Below are 27,967 nucleotides of genomic sequence, written 5' to 3'. Positions count from 1 at the left end.
GTCATTACTGACTCTTGGAGGGATGCTAGCTTTCACTGACATTTTCTTGGCAGGCCTTATAGCGGGGTGGTTTGCCATTGCCATCCCCTCAGGGCCGGTGCCAGACTATTTTGCACCCTAGGCAGGTGAGCTGCTTTCACACACACACCACCCCCACCCCAGCGTACCTGGGTGCGGGGCGCCATCTCGCCTGCCCAGCCGAAGCGAAGCCAGGGCCCTGGGGTGAGGGTGGGTGGCTTCGGAACGGCGCACCCGGCAGGAAGCCACTCTGGAAGAGCGACTTCCAGGAGCGCCGTTCCGAAGCCGTCCCCCCAGTGTTCTGGCTTCGCTTTGGCGCCCACCCAGCTGAAGCGAAGCCAGGACGTTGGAGTGGGGCATGGCTCCGCTTTGGCTGGGTGGGTGCCCAGCCGAAGCAAAGCCAGGACACTGGGGTGGGCAGGTGGCTTTGGAACGGTGCGCCCAGAAGCTGCCCTCTCAGAGCCGCTGTGGGAGAGTGGCTTCCGGGTGTGGCGTTCGGCGCCCCCGTTACCTTGGTGCTCTAGGCGGCCGCCTGAGTGGCCTCTATGGTAGCACCGGCCCTGCTTCCCTGGCCATTATTACTTTTCCCCCAGCTAGCTGGGTACTCATTTTACCGACCTTGGGAGGATGGAAGGCTAAGTGGACCCGAGCCGGCTGCCTGAAACCAGCTTCTGCTGGGATCAAACTCAAGCCGTGAGGAGAATCAGCTGCAGAAACTGTTTATTGAAAACTGGTCTATTTTTTATTATATATTGCAACAACAAGGTGAAAGACAATGCACAACCATATATAAATTATTGGGATTACTATTAATATGTATTAATGATATATCAACAAAGGAAAATACTCTGAGTATGTGAAAAGTATCCTTCCTTCAAGTAACCATGAAGACATATAGCCACAAGGACCTAGTGAAGAGGCAGGTGGATGCTCCCTCCTCTATATGTTTACTGTAGAATAACTGTCTTGTTAGTGAGGCACATTTATGTCCCGTGTCCTTCTTCATTCATACCTTTGGAGACATTTGAGAAGGGAGATCTCTAGAACACCCCTGCCTAGAGAAGGGCCAGAAAGCTAGAGGAAGGAATCTTGAACTGCAGCAGCCATGAAAGCATGAGTTCCTGGTCTCTGTTTGGGATATTATTCTCTAGGCAACAGTTGGCATTTTCCATGTCAGTTCCCTGTTGCCTCAAAATCACCCGTGCTCTTTTCTCTCCCTCTCTCAGTGTGCTGAATGTACCAACCAAGCAGTTTATCAGCCGAGGGGGTGAAGCTCACAAATCTCTTAGTAGTACATTCCACCTGAGTTCCTGCCAATAGCTAAGGGCTTGTCTCGACGAGGGGTTTGCCCCAGGGTGGATTTGGAGTGGCAGCAGGTCATCTACATGATGCAGCTGCCATTGCCAAGCCATCCAGGGGCAAACCCCCAGAAACTCCCCCGATTGGTCACCATCAGCTGGGCTGAACAGGGAAGAGGGTGGACTGGGAGCTCCAAGTCAGGAGAGCCAGTTGGGAGAGCCAGTCAGGCACCACACAGCCCTGTAAATAAATAAATAAATAAATAAATACAGGGGGGAGGAGAGGAACAGGGCGGTCAGTGGGAGGAGAGCCTATTTGGGTGCTGCACATCCCTTTCTTCCTCCCCTTCTGGTTGCCCCATTGCTTCTCCACCCTTTTAAATTTATTTTTATTTTTTTAATCTGTAGATGCAAAGGTTCTCATCTACAGATTTTTAAAAAAACTGGGGGGGGGAGGAGTGTGGCAACCAGAGGGAGGTCAGAGGGAGGAGAGCTGGCTGCCCTATTCCTCCCCCTCCTCGGTGCTTGGCCTATCGGCAGCAACTTCTGATTAACGCTCCTTCCCATGCAGATGTGGCGCCATCAAGACAGCTAAGACAAGCAGCATGGCTGGGATTGACATTCTGCCATGGATTTCTGCCAGCTTGAGGTGGGGTGGAGAGGAAAAAGAGGCAGAAGCAAGTTTCCAAGCTGGCATTTCCTCACTAGCACTACCAAAGGAGAGCCAGAGAGGAGAAGGAGAGGGCAGTGAGGGACAGAAGAGCCACAAACAGTTTATTTATTTGCATTTCTCAGCTGTTTTTCAGGAGTCTTCCCAAGTTGGCTTACGGACTGGAACAGAGCAAGAAAGACGAGCTGTGGAGGGAAGTTAGAACATAAAGGAGGAAGAAGCCATGGCAGTGGGAAGTATGAGGTTAGAAAAAGGTTAAATTCAGACAGAGAGGAGAAACACCACAGCAGTAGTTGCTAGCCATCAAACCATGATAAGACAAAAGCTCAACTTTCATTCCCAGGAACAGCAGCATGAGTCTGACTAGCTGAACAAAGCTAGGACATTCATGATAAGAGCTGGATGTCACCATCTGCCTAGGAATGGGCTGAACCTGCCAGTTCCAATTTGCAATTAATTTAAAAACCAAGTCAGAGTCAGAATTAATTATGACTGGGCCATGGCAGCATGCTGATTACATAGTTCAGTACGTTTAACCCGGATGAGAGATGATTAAGAGGCAATATTACTGACACTTTCAAATATCTGAAAGGCTGTTACAGAGATGATGGAGCAAAGACCCCCCACCAATCAACAGGTCTATCTATCTATCTATCTATCTATCTATCTATCTATCTATCTGGGATTAGACTAAATATTAGGAAGAATGTCTGGACGGCATTGGCTGTTGAACAACGGAACAGACCATCTCAGAATGTGGTGGACTCTCCTTCATTAGAACTTTTGAAGTAGAGGGTGGGTGGTCACTTACGGGGCTATTGCATCTTCTCATCAGCAGGGGGTTTGACTAAGTTACCTTTGAGGTTCCTTTCGTTTTTATTTTTCTATATACTATGGCACATGGGGGTGGTGTGGCCTAGATATCAGGAATCATCATCATCATCATCATCATCATCATCATCATATTTATTTGTATCCCGCCTTTTGCCCAATACTGGGCCTCAAGGCGGCCTTACAAAATTTAAAACATATACATTTTAAACCTAGGAAAAGAAATGTACAAAAAAGTTACAATATCAAAACATTAAACATTTAAAACACACAACAATTTTACAAGACCTTAACATAGATGGAGGACCAGATTATTCTCCAAACAAGTTTTTGCCTGCTTCCAAAAGGGAGCCAGCCTAGCTTCCCCGGGAAGAAAGTTCCAAAGCATTGGAGCAACCACTGAGAAGGCCCTCTCTCATGTTCCCACCAAGCGCACCTGTGAAGATGGTGGGACTGAAAGAAGGGCTTCTCCAGAAGATCTCAAAGCATGGGCAGGCTCATAAGGGAGAATATTTGGAGATGAATAGGTGAGACATAAGCAAATATGTGGAAGAAGTGGCAGATTTGTTTATTATGGCTGGCAGTCATACTGGATATGGCATGCGGGTTAAGAACCTTGACTGCCGACAGTTTTATACCTTTGGATGTTAAGATCTGGAAGCAGAGGACTCCATTAAATTTGCTATTCTAACAAGGTTGTTCTTACGACTTATGTAAACGAGTCCAAGAGGACAGTAGCTAATATCTTCACACTTCAGTACTCACATTCTAAGTCAGCTTCTTCTCCTGTGAGGAAACGAATCACAGCTTCCAACTGGCTGAGCTTCCTGTGATCAGGATCAATATCAGTAATGCAGTAAATCCTAGAGGAAAGGGGGGGGGAGGGAGAGAGAGAGATATCTGTGAATCACAAGTTCCTCTGGGCTACTTTTCTGCACATACAGGAGCTGTCCTAGTAGACCTGCATGCTTGGGACCAAGCATAAACTCTACCAGGAGCAATATCCATGATGATCTATGTATATTTCAGGAATTAAGGAAGTTGCTGTGGTTGCGATCTGTGAGCTCTCAACTCACATGCTAACATCACTCACAGTAATGGATACCCTTGTGTAGGACATCTCCCCTAACTGAAAAAGTGTCCCAGACTAACATCTGAACCATCCATAGCACTCAAATCAGTGCACTAGGAACAAATGCAGGAGGGAGAATCATATGAACCTCTCCATAGCTTTGCTAAAAATAAGTTTTAAAAAGCCTTGAGAAAACAGTAACATGTACATTGATGGTGCTATATAAATAAATAATAATAATAATAATCTCCTAGGGGGTTGTCTAAACTTTTTCTAAAAATAAATAAATAGAAGTTCAGTTAATTTATTTAGCAACTAAATAAAAAGTGAAACGCATCACAGTGTAATTGTTGTCTGGGGTCAATATTGTTGGTTGGGATATGGATACACATGAACAGAACAGATGAAGCTGCTCTATACCAAGTCAAGCCGCTGATTTGTTGAACTGGCAGCAAGCTCTGCAAGGTCTTGGGCAAAATTCCTTTCCTCCAACTCTATTAAAATCTTCTAACTGGAGATTGCAATAACTGGAGATACATTCTGCATGCAAAATATGTGCTTCGCCACTGCACTACAGCTCTTTAGATGAAAGCACCCTGTTTTCTCAAGGTCTTCAATGGCGAGCATCCAGCAACTAGTTCCCATCCTTCCCAGATGTCCAGATGTCCAACAATTAGAAGAACTCCTGTTACGTACCACTCATTGGCTAAGGTCAAGTCTGGCTGCAGCAGATCATGCAAACCTGAAAGCGAAAGGCAAACCATACAGTAAAGGTTCATTTCTTCACAGGCTCAGGCTGGGAGTACATTCAAAGAATTTAGGGGGGCACAGGGCAATCCTTGTTTATACATTATCTTGTTCTACACACATAGAAGAGCAATGTCTGCTGTGGAAAGAAAGTCAAAAATTCCTGTAGGCCCAATGTGGTTTAGACCTGACATAAAGTCAGGGTTTCTAGAATTCTGAGTAACCAAACCCCTAATTCTGAGACTTAAGGGTCAGATAGTTGGAATAACTTCACTCCCCATCAGCCCCAATCGGATTTTGAAAGAATGAAGTGCAGGAAGAGGTGCTTCTTTGCTCTGACAAAAGCTTTCTGTATGTTTTTCGGTGGGAATCATATGTCCTGGTCTATTTCTCTTCTAATGGCTAACAAATTGGCTAAAGTAATTAGCTATTTGAACTACTACTCCACTTCACAGATCTTTTGATATGGAGGCACATTGTGAAGGAAATTCAGAAGCAGGAGCCCAGAAGGTTTATACTCAAAGAGATCCCCTGCAAAAAGTCCAATCCTTGTAGGGCCTTTCCAGCCAATTTTAATGGCTGAAGATTTGGGTAGAGGTGGAGATCATACAATTTTTGGGATGCTGGTTTAGAATTGCCATATTTTAAATTAATTAATTTATACATTTGTACCCACCCTTCAATATATACAAAATATATGTGAATCAGGTGTTTAGTTAATAGGTTTCTATTATCAAGCTATCGATTCAAGCAGGGAAATACTTAAGCGAGACAAGAAGGTAGTGTCAAGGAAAAAAATAATAATTTGAGATATCATTAAAGACCATCTGCGGCATAACAAGGGAAGTGCTCCATCAATTCCACATAATTGTTTGATAAGGAGTGCTATTCAACCTACCTTCTTCTACTGAAGTGTTCCCCAGTAGGATATATTCACCATATCCTCGTGATAGAACAACTCCCAGACTGTTGGAAGATGAAAAATGAAAAAATGTTTGCTAGCAAGAAGACTTATAAAGGTGATGCAGCTACTGCTGTGATAAATGTTAACCTCACATTCAAAATTCAGGCATTTCCTCCCATTTCCTCATTGCAGGATTCAAATTCCAAAATATATAAAGTCCCTCAAAATTGGAATTTTGATAGTATGAGTTGAATACTGCATTCTAAATTTCAAGTGTTGGTCATGAAAGCTCTGTTTTTAGTGGTGGGACCCAAAAATTCACCTCTGAAATTTCAGTTTCATCACAAAAATTGAACCCTCATTATTGAATCACTTAATTTTGTGAAGTTCCAAATTTCACAGTTTCTAAGGCTAAAAAGAAACCAATAATGAACAAATTCCTTAAAGGTGAGCAAATATCTCAAATATCACATGGTACAACTTCAACTATAGCTCTTCAGAATCAAGGTGGCAGATTAAATGAAGACGGGGGGCTGCAACTTAATATTGCAGTGTAGAGTGCTCCTATTCAAGGTTCCAGCTAACCAGCCATGCCCTTCTCCTAGGATATTCCCTTTCATTATCCTTCCTCCTTCTGTTTTTCATTTCGGCTCCACTACAGTCAGTGTTTTGTAGTCAGTGAGTGTGCCCTGTCCCCACTGGGCTCTTTGGGGTTTTTTCTACCTCCCCTTAAGGTTTTCCCTAAAGTGTTGTTGGGGGGGGGGGGAGTTGGGAGGGGAGGTGTACATCTGCAAATTTTGGAGTTTCCCTGAATCTGCCGATACTTCCCTCTTGAGTGTAGATTATGCCATTTTGGATACATAAAGATCCACACCCAGAGAACGAGGCTGTTATTAGTACACAGCACACATTTTCTCCAATGTCAAAAACTCCCTCTCATGAAAAGTTAGCCTCATCATTCTCCCTGATATCCAGGGGCTTTTGTTTGTTTATGGGAGATCATGGAATCTCCCACCTGCATTTTGAAACATATAGTCCAGGAAAGGCTGTATCACATGATATTTCTGAATATGTCATTCAGCTCAAAGGCAGGCCTCCAGACAACAGAGAGCAGGACATCATATTGAACAAGATGCCACATCCCAACATAGCAGCACAGCTCAGGAAGTAGCTTAGTCAAACAATCTAGGTGTCTCCCTATGTGGGCCGAGATGAGTTGACTGTGCCGATGGCTCCCAGTTGCTAGCTGACATAATCTGGGCAGTGCTTAATTTTTAAAATTAGAGATGCTGGATCTGTAACCTGCCAAGACAGCAAGCCTTCTACCTTAGGTGCCCTTTTCTCTAATCCCGAATGAAAGGAGGTAATTTGTGGCCACCTTTTTAAAGACTTGTTCCAAGTTAAGTCTTGGCTAAAACTGGTGAGCTCCAGTTTGAAATTAATGCACAGATTGGGGAGGTGGGGAAGAATGCTGCCACTTTTTTCACAGCAGAGACAATATCCCCCATCTTCCAGACCAATTGCCTGCATGCCAAATAAGTAAGCCCACTGTTTCAGCATGTGGGTGCAGAGCTGGCCCAAGACATAAGGGGAAAGGTGGCACCTCCTCACCCCCATTCCACATACAGAAGAAACTTATTTCAACAGTGGCAATGGGACAGCATCTAAGATCATCTTCCTGGCCTGCCGCTCTGACCATGTTACTCCGCTTCTGAAATCTCTTCATTGGCTCCCAATTCACTCCAGAATCCAATATAAACTTCTCCTGTTGACCTTCAAAGCTTTTCACGGTCTAGCTCCTGCCTATCTCTCCTCTCTCATCTCACACTATTGCCCCGCTCGTGCTCTTCGCTCCTCTGATGCCATGCTTCTTGCCTGCCCAAGGGTCTCTACTTCCCTTGCTCGGCTTCGTCCATTTTCCTCTGCTGCCCCTCATGCCTGGAATGCTCTTCCAGAACACCTGAGAACTACCAACTCAATCACAGCTTTCAAAACACAGCTAAAAACTTTTCTTTTCCCTATAGCTTTTAAACTTTGAGCTTGCTCTGACTCTATACTGTTAGCTTCACCCTTCCCGGTGCCTGTTTACACTTCCCTGTGCCTGTTTGTATTCTCTTTCCCTCCTTATTGTTTACTACAACTTTATTAGATTGTAAGCCTATGTGGCAGGGTCTTGCTATTTACTGTGTTATCTGTACAGCACCATGTACATCGATGGTGCTATATAAATAAATAATAATAATAATAAATAAGGGCAGTAGGCTAGGTTTGGGATGCCAGGCACACACCGTATGCCACACACTGCTCTGTCCTCCACACAACCTGATGCGGGTCCCAACCCCCCAGCATCTGCTGCCTTACTTTGCCTAATAGTAGGGCCAGCCTGGAGCAGGCACGGGAATAGAGCAGAGGCAGAAAGAGATACTTAGGGGAAATGGTGGAAATGAATCCCCATGGTAACACATGCCAGGGCTATCAACCATCATTCTTTTCTTTTGTCAGGCCTTTGGCTCTCGGATTCGTGCTATGTTGGTTATATGATGCAGCCACCGGGGCAAAGAGGTAAAGATGTGCAGCAGAAAAGCTGGGACTTACCCCAATTTTTCTTGGCTGAGCGAGGTCAGCGTGGCTCTTCTGCCATCTGTCCTTGCTCTGGTGCTGCACCAGGGATGTTCCCAGGCATAACACGTCCTCTCATTGGTTACTAGAAGCTGGAGGAGTGGGAGGGGGCAGGCTGGCAAGCCTAATGGTCGCCAAAAAGCAGTGCTGCTTCCTCCAGTGGAGATTATTGGCCGCCACTGTGCAGCAGCACTACCATGGTGTTTGGAGGCGGAGCAGCGCTAACTCGGTACTGTGAAGGCAGCCCCTCCAGGCAGTAACGGAAACGAACACTTTAGTCCTATTCCAGTGGTGCAGACCACTTGCTCTCTATAAATACACAGAAGAACAAGAAGCTACCTTATAGCAGCCTACTGGGTTATCTGCTCAGATAGGAAACAGCTCTCCAGGGTGACAGGCAAAAGAATTGCCCATCTTACCTGATGCAAAAGATTTAATCTTGCATACTATCTTCTGCATGCAAAGCAGGTACTCTGCCACTAAGTTATGGCTCTTCCCAAAGCCAAGGTCAACTTGATAAATACATAAGCACCCCCTGAAGGTGCACCCCCCCCAAAAAAAAGAATCTGCGCACTCACCTAAAGGGTGTGCCACTGATATCCGTGAAGAAGTAGTCATTTGTGAGGAACAGAACTCGTTTCTGGGAGGTGGCAGGGGAAAGAAACAAATGAATAAAAATCTGTAAGGTACTTCCTGAAAGGAACACTATATTGTAAATGCAGAGAAAGGCTAAACTCTATTACAGATAGATAGAGAGAGCTATATATAATACAAATGGAAGTGTGGTTCGCCTCTTAAATGGTAGCTGCATTTCTAAAGGGGCAGCTGACATCTCTCCAAAGGGCCTCCTTACACATCTACAGACTAGCATCATCTGATGGGAGTTGAAACCGGGTCATGGTACATGCGTTAAGAAATCTCATTACTAGCACAGACACGTGATTAAAGAAATCTTACAGTACAATCCTAAACATATTTACTCAGAAGTCAGCTCCACGGAGTTCAACAAGACTTACTCCCAACCAGCTAAGTGTGTATATGACTGCAGCCTTAGTCAATTAATTGCATGAATGTTAAGTGATTCCTTTGACTTGTTAATGATGTTAAGTGAATCCTATACCCACTTACCCAAGAATAAGTCCTATGGAACTCAATGTGACTTACCTCTGAACAGGCATGCAAAAAAGTGTGCTGTTAATTGACTGAATTTAAATAGCACTACTGAAGAAGGAAAGCATGCTTTCTTTGTTGCCTTGATGCATACATGTATCAAGCAGGCAGCATCTTAGAAGAAGCATTCTTGGGGGGGGGGGGGAGTGTGTGAGACAGAGAGGGGGAGAGGGAAAGTGTCTTCTAGGATGGTCTCTCTCTCCCCCTCCCTGTATCACACACTTCCCTACACCAGAATGCCTCTTCTAAGATGCTGCCTGCACAATTTTCGTAAGTTCTTGCATTATAATAAACTTAAAAAACACTGCTGCCGAATTAATTGGGATGCCTTTTTTGTCAGTCAAGAAGGTTCTTTTTTAATAATCCAGATGCATGTATTTTGTAATGTAATGAAAGATGGTTCCAGTTATCAATCTGGCTGCTGCATTTTGCACAAGCTGCAGCTTCCGAACCGTCTTCAAAGGCAGCCCCACGTAAAGCACATTGCAGTAATCTAATTTGGAGGTTACCAGAGCATGGACAACTGAAGCTAGGCTATCCCTGTCCAGATAGGGGCGTAGCTGGGCCACCAACCGAAGTTGGTAAACGGCACTCCGTGCCACCGAGGCCACCTGAGCCTCAAGGGACAGAGATGGTTTAATCCATGGCTTACTTGGCTTGTTCCTAAATCCAGTACTGACAACAGGAGAAAACTGAATGGACTGGCTGGATACTACACTATCAGCTCCCACCAGGAATGATTATTATTATTATTATTATTTATTTATTTATATAGCACCATCAATGTACATGGACAAGATACCTCTTGCCTATCTGGGCGTCTCCCATTGATGCAGGAGCCTTCTGCTGCCTGCTACTCTATCCCCCTTCTCCAAGGTGGTTTTTTTTGTGTCTGTCCCTGGGTTAAGGGTAGCAGGCAGCAGCAGGCAAAAGTACCGGCAGAATTGAGGAGAGGGACTCAATTCTGCTCCCATCAATTTGATCGGGGGTGCTTGCATAGTTGAGCATGCCCTGGAGAACGCTTATCCCATTGCTATCTTGCAGCTTGTGCTAAGGGGAACTTTTTCAAGCAGGGTTATGTGTGGCAACAAGGCCTCAAAACTATCTATGGTTGCCCCGCACTTCTGTTGTAGGTGGACAGGTATGTGGCTAGGGTGGCCACTTAACCGTCCTTTCTATCCTCCCAATGTTACGCATTCCTCTTGGGAAGAAATGTAATGCATTTCCTCCCAAAAGGAGGAAATGCATAACAAGGAAAGAGGATGCTGATTTGCATAAAATTTGCATGTGCTAATTCATACAAATAGATGCAAATTTAGTAACGATGGCTATAATTTAACCAAAAACACAGTACATCTCACCATAGCACAGAAGACTGTGACCAGCCAACCTTTGTGTCTGCCTGTTCAGTCTGAACTGGCAATGGGCAACAATTCTTTATCTTTAAACTGGAAATGAACAGAGCAGCCTTTCATATACCGGACCCCTTCGAATAGAGGGCGGTGCTCTGGCAGCCCATCAAACAGAAGACTGCCCTCTGGGAAAGAGGACACCTGGCCACCCCACCCTAGAGAGTGCCCTGCTTATAGGAGAAACAGAGAATTAGAAAGGAAAGACCACTGGCACCAATGTCACTGGGCAGAATGATCTGGTCTTCCTGGAACACATCTGAACGTTGCAAAACCCTGCCCAACCTTGGCTGTGGCAGATCTGCCCACTCAGCAGATGGGCTAAATGTAGTTACAGATGGGGTTGGGGTGGAGACGAGAGAGAGAGAGAGAGAGAGAGAGAGGGAGAAGGTGGCAGACAGAAGGGTAACGGTCTCCGTCCTAGTGGCTCATTCCCACTCCTGCTGCAGTCACATGAGAATCTCTCACTGCCCCTCCTCCTGCTGGTTAAGCACTAATCCTCAGCGTACTGGAGATCCATCTGGCACAGTGACAGCAGGCATCAAGGGGACTCGAGGCGAAACTGTCCATGCTTCACAAAGACAGCTTGGTGCTGTAGGGGAGTTTTGTAACCTGGCTGCCAGCTGAGCATTTCAAAAATATCTCGGCCAGCTTCGTTAACTGGCCAAGCGTGGCCAGCCCAATTGCCCCGAAGGGAGAACTCTATACATGCTGCCACTTAGCCCTGGTGGTTTCTCTGGTTCCACCCTCCTGTATAGCAGAAGGAAAAGACCAGGACTCAACCAACAGCCACAATACGTTCAAGGCTCCCCCACCCCCCTTAGGGGTTCTGGTTCCACCTTGATTGTTGTAAATATTTTATTTATTTTGAGATATCGACCCTGCTGAACGGCATATGGAATTACACAAACGCTGATAAAACCACAAGAGGAAACGATATATACTGAAATCCCACTCTAAAACTACATTAAAAGAGACCCAAGAACAGTAACAGCAGACAATATTGATTTACTATCACTATAATCTTTTCATCGGAATTGTAATGAAATGCCTGTAAAGGCTTGCTGGAATAAAACAATGTTTGTGAGTTTCCTAAAAGTAAAAACAGAGCTAGGACCATCAGTGGAGTGGAGTGGAGTAGATAACAGGCAGGATCCTAACAGGTCTTTTCCACCTCCTTCCTGCAACCCCTTGTGGTCTCTGAGAAACCAGTCAGTGGATCTTCTAGAACAGCCTTCCTCAACCTGGGGCGCTCCAGATGTGTTGGACTACAACTGGGGCATTCTGGGAGATGCAGTCCAACACATCTGGAGCGCCCCAGGTTGAGGAAGGCTGTTCTAGAATGTGGTGTGTGTGTGTGTGTGTGTTGTGTGTGTGTGTGTGTGTGTGTGTGAGAGAGAGAGAGAGAGAGAGAGAGAGAGAGAGAGAGAGAGAGAGAGAGAGAGAGAGAGAGAGAGAGAGTGTGTGTGTGTGTGTGTGTGTGTGTGTGTGTGAGAGAGAGAGAGAGAGAGAGAGAGAGAGAGAGAGAGAGAGAGAGAGAGAGAGAGAGAGAGAGAGAGAATCAGCAGAAAATCCACCTCCACACAAACGCACAGTATGTTAATAAAGCAGAAAATGACAGTTTGGAGCGGGAGGGAGAAAAGGGCCAGAAGTGATTTAGACGGCCGCTTAAGTTTTGTAAACTTAAAGGAATTGGATTGGGGGGCATTTTTATGTTTTAATGCTGCACATGAGCCAACTGTGGTGGGTATTTTTGCCTTGAAAGGCAGCATAGAAATCCTAGTAATAATTATATTAGATTGCTTTTAAAAGGAAAAATGACACTAGAAGAAACGGATGATGAACTCTGTTTTGCTAACAGTCTACGATTAAGGAAGATGTTTTAGAATTGCTCAGAGAACATTACACTGCAAAAAGTAATCTTTACACTATTTATGTTTATATTAAACATTTTTGAGTTTCTGAGTAAACTTTCTATCAGACACTAAAAGCTACAAGATACGCAAGACTATAAGCAAAACGTAATATAATATATATAAAAATATATTTAAAAAGAACTGCTTTCCCTAACTTGGTGCCCTCCCAAACAGTCCAGCACAGCAGGTAGACACAAGGTTTGAATTACTGTTCCCCACTCTGTCCTTTTCTGTTCTCTCTGTTGATTTTGTTTGAGTACTGATCTTAACTGTTGAAGCAAATGCAGCCTATATAATCTGCATGGATTTACACAGAGGATTTGATCTGTCTTCTCAATATCTCAGCTCCAATATTTAATTAATACAGGCTAAAAGGTATGATAGCTATTGAGTAAGTTAAAAAGGTTTGCAAGCACAAAGTAACAGCAAATGAAGTCTGAAGTGTGTGAGAGAGGTAATACAAGTAACGCATAATAAGGATCTCTGATGGGACCCTCCTTTGCTAGCTTTTAAAATAGTTTCCACTATGATCTGAGAGAGAAAAGGAATATACAGTTAGCTAATTAAATCCACAGCTCATCCAGAATTTGAAAGAACTGCATATGTCACCCAGGAGAAGAACAATTCATAGGAGTAAGAAAGACTACTAAGGCTGAAGACAGACCATTGTTCTTTTCAAGAGAATTGAAGGCACATTAGAAGAGGGTTGCTGTATAGGGCACATACAGTTTTCCAAAATTCACTTGTGGTTGAACAGGGTTTGCAGGTTTTTGTAAAAACAAAACAAAAAAACTGCAAAATCTCTTTAACCAGAGGAGGCAGTGAGGCACAGAAAAAAAGCATGCATAGGTTTGTGAGTGTGCACACCATGAGAAGCGATCTCTCTCATCAAACCACTTTCCGGCCCTTTAAAAAGCTGTCTGTCTCCAGCCCAAGATGGTCAGGAAAGAAGAAATGAGTTTGACCTTGGAAAACATGCAAGCTGGTGAAAAAATAATCCAAAACAGAGTTCATAATGAGAAAGAAAACCCTGAGGAGCAATCATGGGGGGAAGAGACATAAACATGATGGCCGGTGCAGGAGAGTTAATTAGTTACCTACAAACGTCATACGGCAATTAGAAATGAAACATTGTATTGTGCTTGGGGAGCCTCATGACAAATGACTCTAAACTACTGCAGTACAAATGTGCACAAAATGCTTCAGTTTTACAGGAAAATGGGTGGTAGTGTCATCTGAAGAATCCCAAATATTTATTCTTTTAAAAAAGAGACTCTCCAAACCACAAATGCAAGCTTAATAGGCGGGGGGGTGGGTGGGTGTCTTCATGTTGCCACAGCAATGCAGCTAAACCCTGCACTTTCGCTGCTGCGGGGTGATGACAGCTAATCTTGATGGCAGGAGGCAGTGTGTGCTTTTCTGGTGCCATTTAGCTCGCTGGGCCCCTGTCACTGACCAATCATTGGAATGCCCCCTGAGTGACACTGGAGCGAGGTTAGATGACAGAAGAGCCATGGTGATCTCATTCCATCATAAAAAGTTGGGGGACGTCCCCAACTTCTTCTCCGCATAGCTTCATCGATTTGTCCTGCGGTGTCACCGAATAGGCAGCTGTGTCATATAAAAACGCAGCGCCAATTTGGAGCCACCACAGGGCAAAGATGACGTATAGTCAGCCCCCAGTAGAAATAATGCAAAGCTGGAAGCACCCTTAAGATAATCCAGTTTGACTGATATAGTGGGGCAGGATTCATCTATGCCATTCGGCCCTGAGCATGCACACCCAAAGGAAACCTCCCACAGCCTATGCCTGCAAAACTTTAGAACAGATTTTCATTTTAGGTTACACGTTGTCCATCCACTACATAATAGTGCCCAGTTTGGCTTCTATTAACTCTGTCCCTGGGCACCATCTAGAATTGCTAATATAAAGTTTGCTATGTTTTTCTTTACTTCTGTTCTCCACCTCCTAAGGGACCTGGAGTCATGAACCAAGTTATTACTAGACTTTATTTTTTTCAAAAAGGGGGCACAGGAATGTGGTGGTCCTGCCCTAAGGTAAATAATATCTGGATATCAGTGTTCCAAGAGACTACTAGTTCCATAGGTTCCATGGGTGACAGTAGGTTCACCCATCTCCACACCTAGCCTTGCTAAATTTATATATAGGATTAGGGCCTTAGCTAGACCTAAGGTTTATCCCGGGATCATCCCGGGGTCATCCCTGTTAATGTAAATGACACACAGGGATTCCCGGGAGCAGGCAGGGACGACCCCAGGATAAACCTTAGGTCTAGCTAAGGCCTAGGTATCAACATTACTATCTTTTTGGCGTCAGGTTAAAACTTTTTTCTTTTCCCAGGCATTTAGCAATATGTGATGAGCTTCATTGATCCTGGATATGATTTTATAGTTGTTTATAAAGTTGTTTATAGTTGTTTTTAGATGTATGTTCCTGTGTATGTTGCATGTTTTTGTCGTTTTAAATTTTGTATATTGTTTTTAATTGTTTAAATCTTATGTAAACCGCCCAGAGAGCTTCGGCTATGGGGCAGTATAGAAATGTAATAAATATATATTTTTTAAATGTGGGGTTTTACTTTTTAAAATAACTACTGTATCATTTATCATTTTGCTTTATGAGAATTTGGTTTTATTCTGTGCAAGTTGATTTGATCCAAAGGGGTGTATAAAAACAAGCAAACATATAAATACTCACCCCTTTATCCATGGGCACCTTCACATCCATCGAGAGGTAACCTGTTTCTCCATTGATCATGGCTGTTCGCAGCTGCAGAACAGGACAGAATTGTGTTAGTGTCTCTAGGGAGGGTCATGGCTACCTGCTATGAGGTACCAGAATTTCTACTGGTAGCAGCATTTGATATAGCTATTGCTGGCGCATTTTTCCTCCCCATTCTCTAAGCATCTCTTCAGCTAAACATAACACACAGTGGACTGGCCTTAGAGGGCTTAATTGATTTCACTCCTCCAGGGATTATAATCCAGGGATTATTTCGATTAAGCATAGGAACTGTATCCATCAGGGCCAATTCATATTATAAGCAGCAGGTGTGTTTGCCACGTTCGTGTTTGCTGTGCTGAACGTGTAAGGCAGGATGGAAAAATGTTTGGCGGTGGCCAGAGCTGTGGAGGCAGGGCCTGAGCTGTGGAGGCAGGGCCAGTATCCCCCTCCCCATTCTCTCTCTCACACACACCCTCTTTCACATACACCCACAGTGTGTCACTGTCTCTGTGGGCTGTCTACCTGTTTTAAAAGCCCCGCAGTGGCATTGTGCCAGTTATACGATGCAGCAGCCACCGCAGGGCTTTCCCACGAAGCTGCATATTAAAAAAGTCGGGCACTTACCCTGACTTTTTACAATGGTGCGAGGTGACCGTGGCCCTTCTGCCATCCGACCTCGCTCTGTCATCACAGCAGATGCATTTCCGGGTGGTTAGAAACCCCTGATTGGTCGGCGGAAGCCTGGGCAGGGGGCAGGCCCAGCAAGCCAAATAGTCTCTTGGGTTGGGATTACCCGCAGTCATTCCACAGCAGCGAAAGCAGAAGGGTTTCCCCAAAGTGGTGGCAACATGACACCATCAAGGCAGCCGCCCTCTCTCTCTCTCTCTCTCTCTCTCTCACACACACACACACACACTCACTCACTCACACACACACACACACACACACACAAGTTTAACACTCCCTCCCTTCAATGCGTATTCCCCTCCCTCAGCCTACTGAACAGCTGTTTTGGCGGGTTAAGAAATAATAATTTTAAGGGGCAGGGCAGTGTGTAGGAGCAGCTCTCCATGTGTACAATCCTCTTGTCACAATGGCCTCATTCAGAAGACACCATAAACCACGGCTTTAACTTTAACTTTGACATGGGGGGATGTGGGGATGTGCTCTGAAATCCCAGTTGAGGCACTTACTGTTTCATCTGTGTCTTCCCATTCCACCTCAGAAAGATCAACACTGTTATAGTTCGGTTTGGGCTTCAGCTTCTTCCCTTCTTTATACTGGAGTTTAGAAGAGAAACAGAAACATGCCTGGCATTGCTGCTTACCAAGCCGCGTTCTAAAATAAATATTCTTCATTTCTCCTAGCTGGCTAGACAATGGCTGGGTTCACACAACATAACCAACCCAGTGTGGGTTGTTGTTGAACCGTGGCTTATTGGGTTGTCTGAACACAGCACTTCTTTTCTGCAGGGTGAATTATCGTGTTGTCTGGATACAGTGCTTTTTCCACAGGGTGGATTATTCTGTTGTTTGAACACAGCGTGTTTTCTATGGGGTTGCGCTTGTTAACCATGCAGCATAGCTTGTTGGATTGTTTAGGATGGTTTACAAGCTACACTGTGCAAAATAATAGTCCTTGAAAAGTCTTGATACTAGAAACATTGTGCCCAAATATTGGCTGAGTTCACACAACACACTAACCCATCATGGGTTATTGTATTGTCTGAACACAGTGCTTTTTCCGCAGGGTGGGTTAACTTGCTGTCTGAACACAGTGCATTTTCCGCATCTGATATTACATTGTATAGTTTTAATTGTTGTGAACTCCCCCAGAGAGCTTCAGCAATTGAGAGGTATAGAAATGTAACAAATAAATAAATAAATAAATAAAATAAAATAAAATAAGCATAGCAAGACAATTAATCGAAATCAGATCTGCACTGGAGCAAAGAGGAATATTCAACAGATTTATGAGGGTACACGGACAACGTTATAGTCGTATAGTCCCCTTAAAGTCAGCGTGATGGGCAGAGCAAGTCTAACCCCGTCAGCTAGGCAGCTAAGTGGGGGTTACCACATAGCAGAAATGCCGCTGGCGAAGAAGGGCTCCATCGGCAAGGCAATTTAACTGCCCTAGAAGCCCCTGGCTGGTTCACCTGCGGAAAGCTCAGTGGGCATGGGAGTGATTCCATGAGCAACATGTCCTGGAACAGGATGTTCTTGAGGTGGCCTTGGATCTACTGAATCTAAACCCCTCTCAACCCACTGACAGGCCCCCAGTTTGGAACTTCCACCCACGCCAGCCTGGATTTGGCATAGTTACTTTCACTCCCATTAGATTCAATGGGATGAAAAAGATTAAACAAGAATTGTTCAGAAGAAAAGGGAGTGGGGACACCCTTCACCTCCCACTCTGGCTATTGTGAGCCAACAGGGCTCTGCATGCAGCAGTGGCTCTACAGCAGATTCCCACCCGCAGTACATGATTGCTCTGCACATGTTTGAGTTGGAGGCTCTATGGAGGCACACAATATACAAGGATGCCTGAGAATTCAGTGAAAGAACAAGGAGACTCAATGTCTCCGGGTCACTTACCAATGGCCGGAGGTCCGGGTGAGATAGAATGTAGCCATTGTTAGTGTTTAGAAAGGCATATCCATGGACACCCAGCTTTAAACACAATGAATTAGAATAATTAGTTTTATTTCCCTTACATAAGTCTCTGTACAAAAGGAAAGATGACAGAATCCATTCCACAAAACTGGACACCTATTGGCTAGCAACCATATCATCATTCCTATTTACAGAATTCAGATACGAGCAGTTTTCAATTAGAGTGGTTGCCAGTATCCCCCCACCCATCCAAAATGGAATTTGAGTATAATATTGCAGCATTGTCACTTCTAAATCCTGGTGCAGACTTCTTTTATGGCTTCTCCTGAATCTGAAATGCTTTTGACCAAACACTGGACTAGAATTTCTCACGACATTTTTTATCCCCCAAAGCATGTCCTGTACTATGGTCCCACTCAGGGAACCACAAATAGAACTGAAAACACAAAACTCCCCCCAACAACTCCAATAATTTCTTCTTCAGTCCCCAAATACTTTAATGTTCTTGCTAACTGTAGGGAAAATAAGGTGAAGTATCAAGTTATCGAGTACATGCTCATGCACGAATGAATTTCTAGGGATGCAACGTATTTTCTACTTGACTTGCACAGGAATTCGAGCATACTCAGGCTGAGCCTAATGGTAGATCCTCTCATTTAGAGGCAGAACTGATTTTTCTCTCATGTTTGTGGACTTTCCATACAATAAAGTGGTGGGGGAGGAAGACCACTATTTTAATCATTGTACTGAAAAGGATTTAACCTGATAATTGCCTCTATTTCCTATAGCACCACCCCAGCCACTTAGTGGCTGCTTCCCTTCAATCTGTTTTCAGGGAAGCTTAACATAAGAATGTAAGAACAACCTTGTTGCTGTTGGGAAAATTGCAAACTCGTCTGCAAGTTACAAGTAGGAGGCAGTTTGGCATTTAGCTAGTTAATAATGGAATTCTGGGCATAGCTAGCCTTAGGATCTCTATAGCAGTAGTTTCCTGCTCCGCCCCTTTCTTCCCCTCCTCCTCTTCCTCCCTCTCTGCCTTCCTCCATTGCTGGGTACAGATGGCATGTTCTCTCTCTCGCCTGCCTGAACACAAAGAAATGGACTGAACAAACTCTTGTTTTGAAACTTGAAGCGGTGCCTGCATCTTAGGTGCAAGAATGTACGAGTGAAGCTGTTTTCTTAACTAAAGAAAGAATGTGGTCTCTTTTTATTAAGATAGCTTTGCGTGTGCACGTTGGCTGCTTGGCCTTTCTCTGCTAATTGCCTTTTAAGCAAGAGGCAGCAATACCATATAAAACCTATTACTTATGTCAGGTGAAGGCCCCATGGGATTCCCAACAAGACTGGTTGGCCTGACACCTCTGTGAAACTCAAAATATGTAGGGATGGCTTTAAAAGGGAGTTGGAAAAATTCCTGGAGGAGAAGGCCATCAATGGCTACTAGTCCTGATGGCTATGTGCTACCTCCAGTATCAGAGGCAGTAAGCCTGTATATACTAGTTGTTGGGGAACATGGGCAGGAAGGTGTTGCACCGTGTCCTGCCTGTGGCTCCCTGGTGAATAGCTAGTTGGCCACTGTATGAACAGAGTGCTGGACTAGATGGACCCTTAGTCTGATCCAGCATGGCTCTTCTTATGTTGTTACATTCTCATGGGGTGCCCAACCCTGGTTGTTTGTCCTTATGCTCAAAGTTATATTGCCTTGATACAAGGAGTTTCCTTTTAGGTCTAATGGCCAATAATTGTTGATAGAGCTATCTTCCATGAATTTGCCTACTCCAGGGATCTCCCAACATTTCCCAACATTGGACACGGTGCAACACCTTCCTGCCCATGTTCCCCAACAACAGTTGGTTGTTTTATGATGGTTTTAATTTTTGTGAACCGCCCAGAGAGCTTCGGCTATTGGGCGGTATAAAAATGTAATAAATAAATAAATAAATAAATAAACATTTCGGGAGCACATTTCAAATTTTGAGAAAGGGTATTGTGAGCAGCAACACCAAACAGCTGCCGCATAGGCTGTGGACAGTAATAAAAATTATCCTCATGCCCTCTGGCTATTAACATTCCCAGAGGAAATTGGCTAGGCACTACTACAGACAACCTGCTGGACTAGATGGAGACAAGTGAATGGCCAAAGACCACAACCAAGTACAAGGCAGAGGTTGGAGCTGAACGCCAAACACAGTTTTTAACTCTGCATATTTATTGTTTTATACTGTATGCTTTTATCTGTACACCGCCCTGAGATCTTAATGATATAGGGTGGGATACAAACGTTTTAAATAAATAAATAAACACACATATATCCATCCAAGTATGCAGGGGGCCTGAGGGAAATAGGTATAGAAGCAAACAGGTTCATTTGAAGATGGGAGGGAGGAGCAGTGAGCGTCAGAAGAACCATGTCATATCTCTGAAAGCGCCTCATTGGCGAATGGTGGCTTAATCTATCTAAATTCTGCCTTGAGTGCTATTTTTCTCGACAGAAATGCAGGGTACAACTCAAACTCATGAACACCTCCACATCTTGCAGCAGCTTGCAGTTGTACAAAAGGCAACACTCGGTAGGGTGGTTTTGTCATTGTAATGGGGCTTTCCTTTAAGGCTGCAAAACTTTGTAACAGTTGGATTGCATGATCCTGATTCTTACCTTGTATCGCGGAGCCAGTTTAAGGAGTTCTCTCAGAGGAACATCTGAGCCTACCACACCCAGGAGAATACCATGAGATCTCTGGAAAATAATAGAGAGAAATGAAAAATGGCAACATGCTACCCCATTCTCCATGGATTAAAGAAGCTGAACCTCTTTCAGGTCAAGGGCTGAATTCACTTTCAGAGGAACTCGCAGGGGCTGCATTCCAGTGGTGGGCGGGGCTGAAGGCAAAAGGGAGGCGGGGCCAAAAGCAAAAGAGGTGTGGCCAAAACACACACAAAACACAGCATATTGTAGCTTATGCTAAGCCTAAGGAGAGGCATTTCAACCTTTTAAAATGGGGGAGGGGAATCCATAAAATTAGGCCAAGAGGCACATGAAATTAGGCCAAGGGCTACAGGTTGCCCGTCCTTGCCATATATGTTAGATCAAGGGGCAAACTTTAGCCAGTCAGCTATCCCAGGAAAACTCACAAAAAGGGCAACAGCCATCCCGTTGTTTATCATCCATAATCAGAGCAATACTGCTTCTGAACATAGTGCTTTCACTTCTAGCCAATGGCCTCTGACAGATCTATCCTTTATGAAATCCTTTTTTAAAGCCATGGTAGCAACCACCACATGGCATGTATCTTTCTGGCGACCATATTAGAGCTTCCTAGGAGGCACACATTTCACTTACTGACAACACAATCCTATGGTTCCTCAAAACTAAGCCTCATCATGTGCAGCGGGGCTTTTACTCAGGTGAGTGTGCATTAAACTAACAAGGTCTTCTGTGAAGATGAGAAAAAAGTCATAGCATTGAATATAGTACCATCCACCCTGACTAGCAGCAGTCCCCTAGGGTATCAGACAGAGATTTGCTAGGCCTCTGGGGAGATTCTCACTCTCTATTCTGTACTAGGGTACCTCAGTTTAAGTGTGAAGGGCATGTGTGCATGTAAAATTTAGTCTATGCCCCTTTAAATATACAGAAGTTGTAGCCTGAAAAGCATTTTGAGAATCTGAATGGGACATATTCCAAATTTTAGAAAGGCACTTGATGAGCAATGTGTGCTTTATACTTTGGTATTCACCTGAGTGTATAAAATGTTAGTGAGAACCAACCCCTGGGAAAGTAGAAATGGAACATAATAATTCAAAGTATGCGCCATGCCACTGAGTTATGGCACATCACCAGTGTTCCTGGGCATCCCGAAGGACAGCTTAGCATAAGGCCGCCATAACTTTGAAAATGCTGTCAAGGATGGGATCCTTAAATCAGCAGCACTGAGAACTAGCAGCAGAACATGCAAAGAAAGGAACATCCATTTAAGAAATGTGGCAGTGCCTATGAGAGCCATTAAATGCTACCTAGCCTTTATCTGCTTTCCATTTTGCAAACCATAACATTATCCTTTTATCTACTCTTGCTCTAAGTCAGCCTTCCTCAACCTGGAGCGCTCCAGATGTGTTGGGCTACAACTCCCAGAATGCCCCAGCCGGCTGGCTGGGGCATTCTGGGAGGTGCAGTCCAACACATCTGGAGTGCCCCAGGTTGAGGAAGGCTGCTCTAAGTGAAGTTTAGCAGTTGCCTGAAAAGACCAGCCTCACCGTTTCGTTCTTCTTGCTGAAGACTGGCATCGCCACCGTTGTCATGAGCAAAAGGCTTTGAGCTTGAGAGGCAAAGAGCTACCAGGTAGAAAAAGAACAGCCCATTAGCAAGAGGAACAGCAGTAATAGAACAAGGGGCACCAACCACTGAAAATAAATAGCAGGAAAGCATATTGAAGAGCACACTTTAAACAATCTAGAGGATGCTAGAAACATGGGTGATGAAGCTGAGCAATGCTTCATCCAAGATGTCATGAAGAATTCCAGACTGAGGAATTTAAAGAGATAGGAAAGACCAGACCTATGCATGTTCAGGTTAACATGGCATAGTTAGATACACAAAGACATAGCAAAAAGTAGGTGACAAGCTTAATATATGTCAAACCTACATAAACGTCTACAAGGAACACCATGGGGACCCATGGAGAATGGGGTGGAAGGGAGAATACAAAGGGTTTATTCAAGTAGGGTACAGCATTTACATGAACATGGAACATCTATATTAGAATACCAGAAATTCAGATAAACAAACATTGCGATCCCACAAGGAAAAACTGACATGGAACTATAGAACAGGAAATGGGAGATTGCATGAAATGAACACAGACATTACAAATAACAAACAGATATCTTTATGTGTGTGTGTGTGTGTGTGTGTGTGTGTGTGTGTGTGTGTGTGTGAGAGAGAGAGATCTCCATATATATTCTGAGAGAAAAAAACAACCCATTTGGCTGGGTAAACAAGCTCTCCAACTATTTCAGGGTGTGGGGACCTTAGGAAACCAGTCATGCTAAAGATCAACCTGATAAACCAGTGCTGGAAATTTGCATCAGACAGCTGAGCAAACGTTGATATCTGTACTCTTCGTGATCAAATTTTGCACAGGAACAGATGAAACAAAAATGTGTATGTTACAGAGAAGTGGATGTAAGAATGCTTTATCTTAGGGGAAATTGCCTGCAAAAATGCATGCATCTTGAGAATTCCACATGGAAATACATACGCATTTTCATGTGGAGTTTTTCTTTTTTTAAAAAAAGCAAACTGATACAGAAATGGGACAGATTTAACTTAACTTTGGAAAAACAAGTGAAATGAAACGAATTCATACATCCCAACACAGTACTGATTAAGCTACTATATAATTCAGAGGCGTCCTGTATATTGTCTCAAACAATCAATACTACTATTACTTGAGAACCTGAGCCTTTTTAAAGTACTCATAGCACATCACATATATGATGTCTGTAATCCTTACAATTACTTTAAGTTGAAGCAGTACCATTATGGATACAGCTGAGAGATAATGGCTTGAATAGCAGCACAATCCTATAAATGTGTATTCAGAAGAAAGCTCCATTGATTTCAGTGAGACTACTCACATGTGAGTGGGTGTAAGATTGCAGACTAGGGCCATCCAGTGAGTCCATAATTGAGAAGAGATATGAACCAGGGACTCCCTGTCCAAGGGCCGTGCTTTCTACCTACTATGCTACAATACAGTAGTACAGCACAACTTCTCAAATACATCCAGAGGTATATGTTTCCTTCCCGTGCTGCACAGCTTTATCATGGCTGCACTGCCGCCTCTTTCCCACCCTGGATGTACAATTTAGCTACATCTAGATAAACTAGTACAGAACATAGAGACTGACACAAGAGAAATAGTTTGTGGTCACACAACACAGGGCAGGTTGTTACCTCCTCAGATTGTGGCAGCTAGTGAGAGAGGTGGATGACAAATGAATGTACACATTAGTGAACAGACGGATGGCTAAATGGATGAATGAATACACACACTAATGAAACATGCAGCAACCAACAGAGACAAATGCAAGCAGGAAATGTAGCAGGAACAAGCTGATCATTAGTGAGTAAAACCATTGCACAGTTACTTTTAAGATCCCAAAAAGTACAGAGCCAAGACACATAGAACAAAGAGCATGTTGCACAGTGGATAACCTCTGGTACATACTAGGCAGAGCAAAACAGAAGTCTACTGGAACTTAATGCCCAGAAATTCTCAAGTCTACTCTCTAGATTAGGGAATGGCTGCACACTTTGCAGGGTCAGCTCCAGGTCTGAGAGGGTCCTGGGCAAAGTGTGGTGGGCCCTCTTCCCCTACTAGTGGGCTTATCTTGTGAGCAACAGCCGCAGCAGAACCATTCAAAGCTCCAACCAGGGTCAGACAGTTGGATTTAGCTGCCATTTCAGCCATGCTAGAGACATTAAATGAGTCCTTGCATTTAGCATGCATATTAAAAATAAAAAAATGAAAATAGCTGCTGTGGAGGTGGGGGAGTGATATTTATTGGGATCATAGCAGGCGGAAAGGGGGAAATCTAACACTTTATGCCTCTACTGCAGTCTTGACAAAAAGTGCTTGTTTGGAGCTATTTGCACTGGAAGTCCTCCATTTGCTTCAGAGGAGTGTTTTTGGCCATGACTACAGGAGGGGAGAAAACCCCTCCTGTGGTCCCCCCCCCCGGCTTCCCACCTGCTGTGATCCTGATAATTGACCCCACTCCACCCCCAGCAGCTGCTATTTGCTTTAAAAAACAACAACACCAAAAACATGCACATTAAGTACAAAGACATTTGATGTCACCTTTAGTTCGGTTCTTAATCTCCCACAATGCCCCCATTGTAGCATTGCTCCAGTAAACTGGCTCCTGTAACTTTTATTGGGAAAGAGGCAATATCATCCACTAACAGGCTTAAAAAACTACCACAGTGTTTTGTGTAGTAGTGGCCACCAAGGAGAGGACTTGCACTCGTGTAAGTTGGGTTCAGATTCCAGTGACATCGCACACCTTTTGGCTTAGTAGAGACATACTTACAGCCAAGGTACCCATCACTTCGTCTACAGTGGACTCTTAGGCGGTACTATTCTGGCTTTACCACACAGTGACGGTGATAAAAATGTCTTAAGCACATTGACACTTATATACTTCAGCCAGTGTCAAATATGAACCTAAAGAAGGGACATGCATGTGCAGGAACTGCCATGCAAGAAGAACTTTGCTTTTTGCTAGAGATGAAAACATTTCGCTACTTTTATAACATATACTTCCAGGTTCACTCAAAATTCCTCTGATGTTTAGCCTGAGGAGAAACCTCTAAATTCAAATTGAATTTCACTTTAGTTTAAATTTCAGTGGCAACATTACTTTTATCACAGGTGTCCCATTACCAAAGAGACAAGCCACTGTTCAATTTTAGAAACAGCTTGTCTCTTCAGTAGCAAAAAAAACCTGCTGCAGTGAAACGAAAAGCAAATCTCTGGCTATATGTGTGGTTCTTAAACAAATACTGTCTTTGGATCCTGGCCTAGGTAATTAAGGACAATACTCAACACCTTAATTTATGTCAATTCTCCCTGTGTAACAGATAACAGACTGCCCTGCTGTAGCCCCACCCCCACCGCCTTGGCTGGAGGCTCAGTGACCCATTTCCTGAGCTAAAACTAATCTATTTTCCTGTGGGTAATCCTTTATAAAGTGTCTCTGCAGAGTTAACAGAGGACAGAGATACTACTTAAGTCATGCTATGTGATTCGCTTTAAGTCCCTGGATCATGGTGGAACCTCAAAGACATCACACAAAATCAAAGTGTGATAAAATGGTAGATATGGTTGCAAAAGGCAACAACAGCTGCTGCTGCTACCCACTTCCATACTATGTGCATATTTCAGAAAATACCCCTCACCCACCTTAATTTCTGGCAGCTAGAAGCTTATCTCAAAATACTTACTGCACTGTCCATGTAGGCTTCAGTCCATATGATGTCATGATCATGGTTGATAACCATTGGTCGACTGAGTACATGCAAGTATTCCATTACATTCTCCTGGACGTCAGCCAAAGTGGATATATGTGTATAGTAGCCTGACACAAAGAAATACCCCCACCCCAAAAAGAGAGTTAACATCACTGAATTGGCTTTCCAGCTCTGATGTATCCCAAATTGCACTGGATTCTGGAAAGGCTGTTCATAGCTCAAAAACAGGGTTCAGTCAATATAAACATGGTAAAGTCCTTGGTGTCTGTCTGCAGCTGAGGCCTAGCACAGCCTTGGGGGACAGTCCAGAAAACCTTTAAATAAATTCTGATAAGCCCAGGTTTTAGTTTACTTGGGAACCTATCAGGATGGAATCCCAAAGTCACAGCCAGGTTTTGGTGGTGTTCCTACGTTTTCCTAATTTCATGAGATAGGATGAATGTGTCCCCGTGTGGTGACAATCTACCACATCAGTGAAAGACTTGAGAACTATTCACCTCCCAGACATTGTACATGCCAGCTGTTGCCATACAGGAAAACGTTCATAAGAAATACTTTCTTTGAGAATTCGGCTAGATAAAACACTGTTTACTTTTACTATATCAAAAGGAAGTGTATGAAAGGGATGCAAAACAGAAAGCTAGCAATGCTTGATTGAAATCCATGGGAAGAATGCAACTGCAAACTTAAGTCCCATTGGAAACAATGGGACTTGGAGACAACTACCTTTCACTAGTTTACATGAAGGAACATTCTAGAAAATGTGAGGCATACCTCAGCTCCATAGTAATTGATTGGAACAGTTTCATTTGTTCTGCAATACCAGTAATTTTTACTCTTTTGTAAGCCATTGTGGGAATGCCAATTGGCACTGAAAGGGGGGATACATTTTAGGAAATAAATACATAATTGAGTGAAACCACAGTTTGTTTATTTCATGAGAAGTGGCAGATCTGGAGACATTATTAGAGTATTTCCTTTTCATGTATTTACCTCCACCATCCTTTATTCCATGCCTCATAGTGTTCCTCAAACATTTAATTTTGAAAATGGATTTAAGGAAAAACAAATCCCAATCAAAACTCCTTCCATCAACACTTGCTTCTTTCATTCCCTTGAGATGCAAAACTCTGCTAATTCACTCCCGTCTTGTATTCTCCCCAACATTCCCACTGTCACAGGCTAAAAAGTAGCAAGACCTGGGAATCCATTTTCTGACACTTCTTTGGAGCTTTTCAGGATTGAATCAGGCTTGCAGATTGCAAAGGCCACAGTCCAAGAATGGATGATTGCAGTTCGCTTATGTTAAATCACTTGCAACCATGGATGACGAAAAAGGATTGCTCTTTACCTTTGTTGTTACATGCTATCCATTTCACATTGCTTGCAAAGCTGACTTCCCTCCCAATAAGATATGTAAAAACTCGGACCTGTGAAATAAGGATGCAGACACTGGAATTAAGTGTTAAAACGGTAAATGCATGCTCCCTCTACAACATGGCTATTTCTCCCTGGGAACATGGTATTAAGCGTTGTTCTGGACTGACCTAGGAATCCATTATCACGAACTTTATATCTCAATTTTCATCATCACATGGAAAGGCCAATAGGAAGACTTCTCAATACATTAAGGGGTCACCCCATTCCCTGTGCTATTTGCACCTTTTCCATTCAGGAAAGAGACATTGCACATGATTGCTCTGCTTGTAGAAACACTTTTCCTTCTTGCGCATGAAGTTCTTATTGGTGGGAAAGAGTCATGTCAAAAACCCTTGTCTGGATTGTGCAGTGTTTTGCAAAATTGCCGGATCTGCCAGTGGTGAACAAGGGTGTAATCATATGCATATTTACACATACAAAAACTCCCACAACACCCAACATTCCCAAGCCAGCCAAACTTGCATAGGATTGCACCTT

General features: G+C 43.8%; 1 protein-coding gene across 1 annotated transcript in view; it reads right to left on the bottom strand.

The window, feature by feature from the left end:
• CACNA2D4 (calcium voltage-gated channel auxiliary subunit alpha2delta 4) overlaps nt 1-27,967 on the bottom strand; it is a 177,753-nt gene that overhangs the window by 109,812 nt on the left and 39,974 nt on the right. Inside the window, exons 12-22 of the mRNA XM_063134531.1 lie at nt 27,402-27,480; nt 26,024-26,157; nt 22,270-22,347; nt 20,672-20,752; nt 17,998-18,072; nt 16,594-16,680; nt 15,374-15,445; nt 8,738-8,799; nt 5,535-5,602; nt 4,586-4,631; nt 3,583-3,680 (exon numbers count right to left, since the gene is read on the bottom strand). Of these exons, the coding sequence (XP_062990601.1) occupies nt 3,583-3,680; nt 4,586-4,631; nt 5,535-5,602; nt 8,738-8,799; nt 15,374-15,445; nt 16,594-16,680; nt 17,998-18,072; nt 20,672-20,752; nt 22,270-22,347; nt 26,024-26,157; nt 27,402-27,480 (880 nt within the window). The remainder of the gene's footprint in view (nt 1-3,582; nt 3,681-4,585; nt 4,632-5,534; nt 5,603-8,737; nt 8,800-15,373; nt 15,446-16,593; nt 16,681-17,997; nt 18,073-20,671; nt 20,753-22,269; nt 22,348-26,023; nt 26,158-27,401; nt 27,481-27,967) is intronic.

Source organism: Elgaria multicarinata, chromosome 9 (assembly GCF_023053635.1).
Source record: "Elgaria multicarinata webbii isolate HBS135686 ecotype San Diego chromosome 9, rElgMul1.1.pri, whole genome shotgun sequence".
NCBI lineage: Eukaryota > Metazoa > Chordata > Lepidosauria > Squamata > Anguidae > Elgaria > Elgaria multicarinata.
Note: the sequence above shows the minus strand (reverse complement) of the source record. Positions and strands in the feature narration are given on the sequence as shown.